Genomic DNA, 9,360 nt, shown 5'->3' on the forward strand with positions numbered 1-9,360 from the left:
CAAAAGAGATTAGTAGTTAAATGGGAAATATGAAATTCATTCCCTCTCTTCATTGGCCCTTAGAATTTGTCACAGGAGGTACAGAAAAATTGGCTTTTACAGGTGTGGGTGTGTGGATGTGTAGGGGTGAGTGGGTAGGGGATGGGACCAGTGAGTTTAATCAGGGTTATTTACAGAAGCATGGGTACTTACCAGTGGCTATACCACAAAAGAAAAAAATCTTACCCTCCCCAGCAATGTTAGCTACCAGTAGACTCCCAGAGAGGAATAAGGTCTGATCCCTCCCCTGGGTTAGTTTTAATGTAGCAAGTTTACAAGGGAGACTGAATAAACACAGTCCCATGTCCATCCTGTGTCTCAGAGGCTTGCCTGGTCCCTAATAATGCTTTTCTTCTTCTTCTTCTTCTTCTTCTTCTTCTTCTTCTTCTTCTTCTTCTTCTTCTTCTTCTTCTTCTTCTTCTTCTTCTTCTCCTCCTCCTCCTCCTCCTCCTCCTCCTCCTCCTCCTCCTCCTCCTCCTCCTTCCTCCTCCTCCTCCTCCTCTTCCTCTTCCTCCTCTTCCTCCTCCCTCTTCCTCTTCCTCCTCTTTTTTTTTTTTTAATTGCAGGACCACCAAGAATGACTGCCCCTGGAGGTTGCCGCTCAGACCTGGATTCCAGGTACTACAGACTTTGTGACCTGGCTGAAGGCTGGGGCATCGCCCTGGAAACACTGGCCGCAGTGGGGGCTGTGGCTACAGTGGCCTTCATGTTTGCCCTCTTGGTCCTCATCTGCAAAGTGCAGGACTCCAACAGGCGAAAGATGCTCCCCACCCAGTTCCTCTTCCTTCTGGGAGTGCTAGGGGTCTTTGGCCTCACCTTCGCCTTCATCATCAAGCTGGACGGGGCCACAGGACCCACACGCTTCTTCCTCTTTGGTGTCCTCTTCGCCATCTGCTTCTCTTGCCTCCTGGCCCATGCTTTCAACTTGATCAAGCTGGTTAGAGGGTGGAAGCCCCTGTCGTGGCTTGTGATCCTGAGCCTGGCGGTGGGTTTCAGCCTGGTCCAGGACGTTATTGCCATTGAATACCTGGTCCTCACCATGAACAGGACCGACGCCAATGTCTTTTCTGAGCTGCCTGCCCCTCGGCGCAACGAGGACTTCGTCATGCTGCTCATCTATGTGCTCTTCTTGATGGTGCTGACCTTCCTCACATCCTTCTTTATTTTCTGCGGATCCTTCTCTGGCTGGAAGAGGCACGGGGCCCACATATGCTTCACCTCATTCCTCTCCATTGCCGTTTGGGTGGCCTGGATCGTCCTGCTCCTGATTCCTGACATCGGCCCTGAGTGGGACGACACCATTCTCAGCACGGCCTTGGTTGCCAATGGCTGGGTTTTCCTCGCATTTTATGTCTTCCCTGAGTTTCTACGGCTCCCGAGGCAACGAAGTCCCACAGATTACCCAGTTGAAGATGCTTTCTGTCAACCTCAGCTCATGAAGCAGAGCTATGGTGTAGAGAACAGAGCCTACTCCCAAGAGGAAATCACCCAAGGTATAAAGATGAGGGGAGAAGTTGGGCATGGTAGTGCAGGCTCATGTGTACACACACACACACACACACACACACACACACACACACACACACCCCTCTGATTTCAGCACTTTGGGGATGGAGGCAGGAGGATCGTGAGTTTAACATCAGCCTGGGTCATGTAGAAAGACTGTCTCTCAGAACACCAAAACCTTTGTGGCCTGGGCATAAAGGTCAGTACAGAGCTTGTTTAAGCATGAATGAAAAGAGTGGGCCCCCAGCACCAGTTAAAGTGGGTATGGTGGCATACACTTATAAGCCCAGCACTTGGGGAGTAGAGGCAGGAGGATCAGAAGTTCAAGACGATTTTTGGTGACATGTGGATTTCAAGGCCAGCCTGGGGTACGTGAGGTGGTCTCAAGAACACAAAAAGAAGCCAGGCAGTGGTGGTACACGCCTTTAATTCCAGCTCTTGGGAGGCAGAGACAGGTGGATCTCTATGAGTTCAAGGCCAGCCTGGTCTACATAGTGAGTTCTAGGACAGCCAGAGCTACATAGAGGAACCCTATCTCAAAGACAAAACAAAATAAAATAAAACAAAACAAAAAACCCACAAAACATTCCTAGCTATAAAACCTGTAATTTTCTAGAAATCACACCAGCCATTCCCTGCATAGCAAAAGGACATTCCCCAGCTGTCCTAATGTCTCCTGGTTTTGTCTCAATAAGACTGTAATCCCAGCCAAGGCACCTGGAGCCACCCTATAATCCCAATTATGGAAAGGAGGAATAGAGACAGGAGAGGACCAAAATAAACAACAAAACACCCCCAAACCCAGAAGCAAAAACTGAGAAAAGACAGACAGAGGCAGAGGAAGAATCACGGGTTCTAACTGTAAGAATCCTGGGGTGTGGAGGCTCATCCCTATAGTGAGCACTTGGGAGGCAGAGATGAGAGGATCAGAATTTCATTGTCAGTCTGGGGTACATGAGATCCCTTCTCAGAAAACAAATGAACAGACAAGCAAACAAGCACACAAACCCAAAACGGGGCCTAGAGGGATGACTCACGGTAAGGAGCACTTGCTGCTTTTGCAGAGGACCGGGTTTGTTTCCCAGCACTCACACTGACGTTCACAACCATTGGCAACTCCAGCTCCCGGAATCTGGTACCCTCTTCTCGCCTCCATGAGTACCAGACACACATGCAGCATACTTTCGTGCAGGCAAGACACTTACACATATAAAATTAAAATAAACAGATCTGGAATCCAAACAACACCCCTGCCCCCAAACAACACCCCCAAGCTATTAGGAGCTCACAGGCTATTTACAGATTCTGATCTTGAGTAAACCAACATCTGTATTAGTTACTTTTCTGTTGCTTTGACAAAACACTACAACCCAAAGCAAACCATTTCGGCATCTGATTCCAGAGGGAGAGAGTCCATCACATCAGGGAAGCTGAGAGCACACATCTTCAAACACAAACAGGAAGCGGAGAGTGAACTAACTGGATGTGGGTGGGGCGAGGCTTTAACCTCTCAAAGCCCCAGTGATGTACTTCCTCCAATAAGGCTGCACCCACTAATCCTCCCCAAATAGTTCCACCAACTAGAGACCGAGTATTTGAACATTTGTGCCTATGAGAGCCATTCTCATTCAAATCACCACACTCCACTCCCTGACCCTACTATTCTACTCATGGCCATAATGCCAAGGGCACTCAGTCCAGTGTCAGAGGTCCCCATAGTCCATTTACTATTCAAACACCCAAAGTCTCTTCTGAGACTCAGGACAGTCTCTTAGTAGCTCCCTGAAAGATCCAGCTGTAGTCAAGTAGGACTGGAAGCTAGCCTCTTGAGTCTTGTCTAGTACTTTCTACACAATTCCACACAGGCTGAACCAGAATGAGAAGGTATAAAGGAGAGGAAAACCCCCAGTGGTATGTGGTTGAGGTTGGTCTCTGTGTATAAAAGACATCCCTGTTTGGAGGCTGGGTCTTGCTATGTAGACCTGGCTGTCCTAGAACTCCCTGTGAAGAGCAGATTGGCCTCTAAGGCTAATCCTCCCACCTCTGTCTTTCGAGTGCTAAGACTGAAGGCCCGCCTTTCATGTTTTGGGCCCCTGGCTGCTTCCTTTCTCAGGCATCTTTCTGGTCACTGTCTGTTGCTGTGCACATTTCTCACTGGCTCCCCACATCCTGTTATGTCGGGTCTGCATAAGTAGCGAGGTCTTCCACAACGGAAGCCTGTCTCAGCCCAGACAAATCATGTCATCCCTGGCCTCCAGCCTCTATGACTGATAAGGTTGCAGCTGCGTGTCTGATGTGGTCTTCGGCCTCCTTCAGGGTCCAGCATTCCCCAGCATTCTGTCTGAGAAATGGCTCCACCATGTATGTGTGTCCGTAGAACTGAGATACTCTTGTTAGCTTTTGCCTCATTCGGTAGAGATTTGTGTATTTGTTGTACGTCTTACAGGGCAGGGCACACCGGTCTTCATGCTAACTTTGCTTGTTTATTTATTTTTAGTCTAAAAATTTTAATACTGCTTAATTATTTACTTTGTGTGTGTGTGTGTGTGTGTGTGTGTGTGTGTGTGTGTGTGTGTTATCACACACATGTATGTGGAGGTCAGAGGACAAGTTCCCGGGTTTTTCTACCATGTGGATCTCGAGATGGAACTCAAGTCGTTAGGCTGGGCAGGAAGTGCCTTTACCCACTGACATACCTTGAGAGCACCTATTTTGCTTTTTGAGACAAGGTCTCATGGAGCTCAGATTGGGCTGGAACTCACTGTGTAGTTGAAGATGACCGTGAACTTCTGATCCTCCTGCATCCACCTCCCAGGTCCTGGGATTATAGGTGTGCACCACCGTGCCCAGGTCCTCACACTATATTAAGTCAAGAAGTGTTTAGTAAGGAGATGGAGGCTGATAAATTTGTCAGGAAATGAATGAGTTGTTTTAAAGCCTATGATTTCCCCCAAATGCACAGAATAGTCACTCATAAACTCTTCCCAGTTTAGGAAATGAAGAAGTCCCTGTGGCCCCAGGATATGGCAGGGCCTGGTTTGGGGCTGGAAGGCATGGTCTTTCCCTGCAAGAAATTTGAACTGTTGAGGCCCAAAGGGACCAACCATCACAGACACCATGACAAGTGATACAGTGAGGAAACACAGGAGTGGCCAGGTGCCTCAGTTTCTTCTCTCCCTCTGTTTCAGGTCTTGAGGGCACAGGGGACACACTCTATGCACCTTATTCCACTCATTTTCAGCTGCAGGTAAGTGCCTTTTATCATTCCCACTCCCCCACTCCCAGGGACAGTTGTCCTTGGGGAATAGATATTGTTACCATTTTGGTGGCTCCCAAGTGGCCATCATGAAGGGTGGCATGTCTTCTTTCCTACACTGTGCCTCTTGGGGTTGGGGTAGCACAGAGGCTCAGAGAGGACCTCAGAGATCTCGAGAAGGGCACTGGAGCTTCACTGAGATGGCCATAGAAGCTTTAACCATATGATTGCTTCCTTTACAGAATCGGAGTCCTCAAAAGGATTTCTCTATCCCAAGGGCGCAGGCCCCGGCCAGTCCGTACAATGACTACGAAGGACGGAAAGGGGACAGCTAACTCTCTGGAGAAGAATGGGACCACCAGAATCAGGCGGCAGGTCCAGCCAGGAGTCCTGCAGATGTGAACCGTATCCTAGGGGACTGTACATGAGAGACTTGCTCCCAGCACACTGCTGTCCTTCTGTCTGGGGCCACTGGCTGCACTAACAGGCTGCTTCTTCGAAGTGTTCCGGGTTTTCTTTGTCCCATTCTTAGGATACTTCTTGGAGGTGGGAGTCTTGGGCAACTCAGGGCGGGACTCTCACCTCTCCCTGAATGTCAGGAAACATCTGCTCATCTGACTCCTCACTGACTTGCTCATCTTCGGAAGCCGGTTCATCTAACCCAGGGTGGGTTCCCTGAAGATCACTTGGCACAGAGCAGAACTGCAATTTGCACAAACCCAGAAAGGTGTGGGTCTCCACCCTGTCCGTATCAGTCCATCCTGGAAGCTGGCCTGGCTCCGCCCTCCTAGGCCTTCCTGCCTGGGTAGGAGAGGCTAAGGGTCACTAAGTGTCTACTCTCAGTGCACTGCCCACAATGGCCTCAGCAGTGTGGACGCTGATTTACAAGGGTGTTCTTCTCCTGTCACCTCCAAACTTGCTGCCGACCCCAGACCTCCTGTGCTTTCCAGGAGCTCTTCTGAACATTACTGGAGGAGACAAGGCCTGTTTCTCCCTGCCAGGAGAATTTCAGCTTTGTTCTTGCCATACATTCCTGACACACACTCCTCCCTCCCGTTGCTCCCCAGCCTCAGTAATAGATCTATCCTGCGTTCACCTCAAACTCTGTAAGCGGGCAGTGTCTGTTCTTGGGGTGGGATGCATTTGTTGTATGATAAGTTATTCACCTGGGTATGCAATAAAGATGTGATGGCAATTATTTTTTAAATTTAAATTTATTGATTTATGTCAATTTTCTTTTTTCTTTCTTTCTTTTTCTTTTCTTTTTTCTTTTGGTTTTTCAAGGCAGGGTTTCTCTGTGTAGTTTTGGTGCCTGTCTGGGATCTTACTCTAGACCAGGCAGGTCTCGAACTCACAGAGATCCGCATGGCTCTGCCTCTTGAGTGCTGGGATTAAAGGCGTGTACCACCACCGCCCGCCATCGATTTTCTTAAAAATGTTTAATATTACACATGGTCCTATACAGTAGCCCAAGCTGGTCTTAAAATCATGGCAGTCTGCTGGCAATGGTCGAGAGACAGCCCGAACTGACCTACTCTGGTGATGGGATGGCCAAACACCCTAATTGTCGTGCTAGAAACCCCATCCAGTGACTGAGGGAACTGGATGCAGAGATCCACGGCCAGGCCCCGGGTGGAGCTCCGGGAGTCCAATTGGCGAGAAAGAGGAGGCTTTATATGAGCAAGAATTGTTGAGACCAAGGTTGGATAAAGCACAGGGACAATAGCCAAACGAATGGAAACACATGAACTATGAACCAATGGCTGAGGGGTCACCAACTGGATCAGGCCCTCTGAGTGGGTGAGACAGTTGATTGGCTTGATCTGTTTGGGAGGCATCCAGGCAGTGGGACCTGGTCCTGTGCTCAGTGCATGAGTTGGCTGTTTGAAACCTGGGGCCTATGCAGGGTTGCTTGGCTAGGCCTGGGAGGAGGGGACTGGACCTGCCTGGACTGAGGTTGATCTCAATCCTCGGGGGAGTCTTTTCCCTGGAGAAGATGGGAATGGGGGGGGGGGGTGGGCTGGGAGGAAGGGGAGGGGGGCGGGAGCGGGGAGAACAGGGGAATCCATGGCTGATATGTAGAATTAAATTATATTGTAAAATAAAATAAAATAAATCATGGCAGTCTGGCCAGGTGGTGGTGGTGCACGCCTTTAATCCCAGCACTCGGGAGGCAGAGGCAGGCAGATCTTTGTGAGTTCAAGGCCAGCCTGGTCTACAGAGGGAGATCCAGCAAAGGCACAAAGCTACACAGAGAAACCCTGTCTCAAAAGACCAAAAAAAAAATGTTTAATATTATATTTTAAAGATTTCTTCTGGGTGTGGGTATGCACATGCCATGGGGAGGTCAGGGGATGTCTTTGAAAATTCATGGGGCAGAAGATTAGGAATCTCTCTTATGGATAAACTAGGCTCCTCGTACTTAGCCATATCACACGCAAACAATATGCCAACATTAGCTTAGTTAGGAACTTGCCCTTTAAGAGTGTTCACATGGGTCTGGGCATGGTGACACACGCCTTTAATCCCAGCACTCTGGAGGCAGAGGCAGGTGCATCTCTTTGAGTTCGAGGCCAGCCTGGTCTGCAGAATGAGACTGGGTCAGAGTCTTGGCAGGGTGGCTCACACCTGTAATCTCAGCATGTGGAATGTTGAAGCAAGAGGATGGCCATGATTTTTGAGGCCAGCCTGAATTACAGAGTAAGGCCTTGTCTCAACAACAACAGTAAAAACAAACAAAACCTACAGAAAAGTGAGTTGAGGTCATGAAGAATGATGGGTATTTATAGCTCACAAAGGCTATTTGGTAGGCTGTGCTAACATTTCTCTGGTTTTGTATACTCATTGAAAAGGAGAATGACCGAGCTGGTGAGATGATTCTGTGAATAAAGATGCCTGCTGCCAGGTCTGACGACCTGAGTTCAACCTCCAGAATCCACAAGAGCCAATTCCTGAACACAGTCTTCTGACCTCTACACACATGCTATCACTGCGTGCACTCAGACACATGGACACGCACAGTAAATAAATGTGCTTTTGGAAAAGCAGTGTGAGAAGACGGCACATAACAGTGTGAATCCTTCTAGACTAGTCTCTCAAGAAGCCATTCCCCAGTGGAGTTCGCTGTGAGGAGAAAATAACACGGTTTGGCCATTATTCTCTGTCATGAACTCAATAAATGCATATTCCTGGGCTGGCAGGTGCTCACAGGGTAATGGCATTTGCTGCCAAGCCTGCTGAATTGAATTCTACACCTGGGACCTACGCGGTACAAGGAGAGAATTGACTCCCACAGGTTGTCCTCTGACTTCCGTGCACAGATTATGGGTGTGTACACTCACACCTATGCAAATAAACAAATCATATATAGTCCCAGCCCGTCATGTGGCTTACACCTGTAATCTTAACACTCTGGAAGCTGAGGCAGGGGGACTGCCATGATTTTTGATTTTTTGGTTTTTTTTTTTTTTGTGGCAGAATTTCTCTGGGTAGCCCTGGCTGTCCTGGAACTCAGTTTGTAGACCAGGCTGGCCTTGAACTCACAGAGATGCACCTGCCTCTGCCTCCCGAGTGCTGGGATTAAAGGCGTGCGCCACCACCTGGCCAGACTGCGGTGATTTTAAGACCAGCTTGGGCTACCGTGTAGGATCGTGTGTCTTGACTCCCCACTAAATGTGTATTCCTTTTTGTTCTCACGACACAAGAATCCACAGAGAAGTGTTCTGACCTCAGAAGGTGTAAGGCTTCCTCCTCGCCAGGGAGCCAACGGTATTACAGTGGACACCAGCTAAGTGACCTCTAATTTAACTTGGTTCTTTCCGTATCTACCTGGAGACGTTATCACTTCTCATAGGTTGAGAGGGCCCAGAGTCCAAAACTGATGCCCACTTTAGTTGCCAGTCTGGGCCCTGGGTGTTTGATCTGTGGCTCTGACTCATCTGCTGTAAATGCTTCGAGAGACCTCAAACTCTCAGGGATCTGCCTGCCTCTCTCTCTGCCTCCTGAATGCTGGGATTAAAGGTGTATCTTTCCTGACAAAGTTTCATGTGGCCTAGGCTGAGAATAGTATGGTCTTTCTGCCTTCACCTCCAAAGGCACAGAATGCTCTGGGTCCCTTTTGTCATCAGGGAAGGGAGGGTTTCTATCCCCAGGGCCGTTGAGACATCGAAGAGGACCTGGGAATGGCACCATTTCTGTCTCTGGAGTTGTCTTTGTCCAAGAGATAAAGTGGTCTCCAGAGTCTGAACAAGTGGGCACGCCGTTCTGAGTCCGTGCCCTTTCAGGAAGCAGAAGGACGCTCTTTGAGCAGCATTGGCCGCTCCCCATGGCCGGTAGGTAGTTCATTGTCACTTCTGTCACACATAAGCTGAGACCTCTCCAGGGCTAGAGGTCCAGTGTTTGAGAGTAATAATAATAATAATAATAATAATAATAATAATAATAATAATTTACTTTGGTTCTCAAGACAGGGCTTTTTTGTGTGTTGTAGCCTTGACTGTCCTGGAACTAGCTCTGTAGAGCAGACTGGCCTTGAACTCACAGAGATCCGCCTGCTTCTG

General features: G+C 48.8%; 1 protein-coding gene across 1 annotated transcript; it reads left to right on the forward strand.

Annotated features, from left to right (window-relative positions):
- Window positions 1-616: 616 nt before the first annotated feature.
- On the forward strand, window positions 617-5,961 carry Gprc5a (G protein-coupled receptor class C group 5 member A). Its single transcript, XM_059257171.1, has 3 exons — window positions 617-1,532; window positions 4,734-4,792; window positions 5,044-5,961. The coding sequence occupies exons 1-3, from the start codon at window positions 617-619 to the stop codon at window positions 5,134-5,136; spliced, it is 1,068 nt and encodes a 355-aa protein (XP_059113154.1). The 3' UTR covers window positions 5,137-5,961.
- The last annotated feature ends 3,399 nt before the right edge of the window (window positions 5,962-9,360 follow it).

This window comes from Peromyscus eremicus, chromosome 3 (assembly GCF_949786415.1).
Source record: "Peromyscus eremicus chromosome 3, PerEre_H2_v1, whole genome shotgun sequence".
Taxonomy (NCBI): Eukaryota; Metazoa; Chordata; class Mammalia; order Rodentia; family Cricetidae; genus Peromyscus; species Peromyscus eremicus.

Bases quoted from the DNA above. Each gene is read 5' to 3' on its own strand.
- Gprc5a (XM_059257171.1), top strand. From the start codon at position 617: ATGACTGCCCCTGGAGGTTGCCGCTCAGACCTGGATTCCAGGTACTAC. The intron at 1,533-4,733 runs GTATAAAGATGA...CCTCTGTTTCAG, and splicing joins CCAAGAGGAAATCACCCAAG to GTCTTGAGGGCACAGGGGAC. The intron at 4,793-5,043 runs GTAAGTGCCTTT...CTTCCTTTACAG, and splicing joins CCACTCATTTTCAGCTGCAG to AATCGGAGTCCTCAAAAGGA.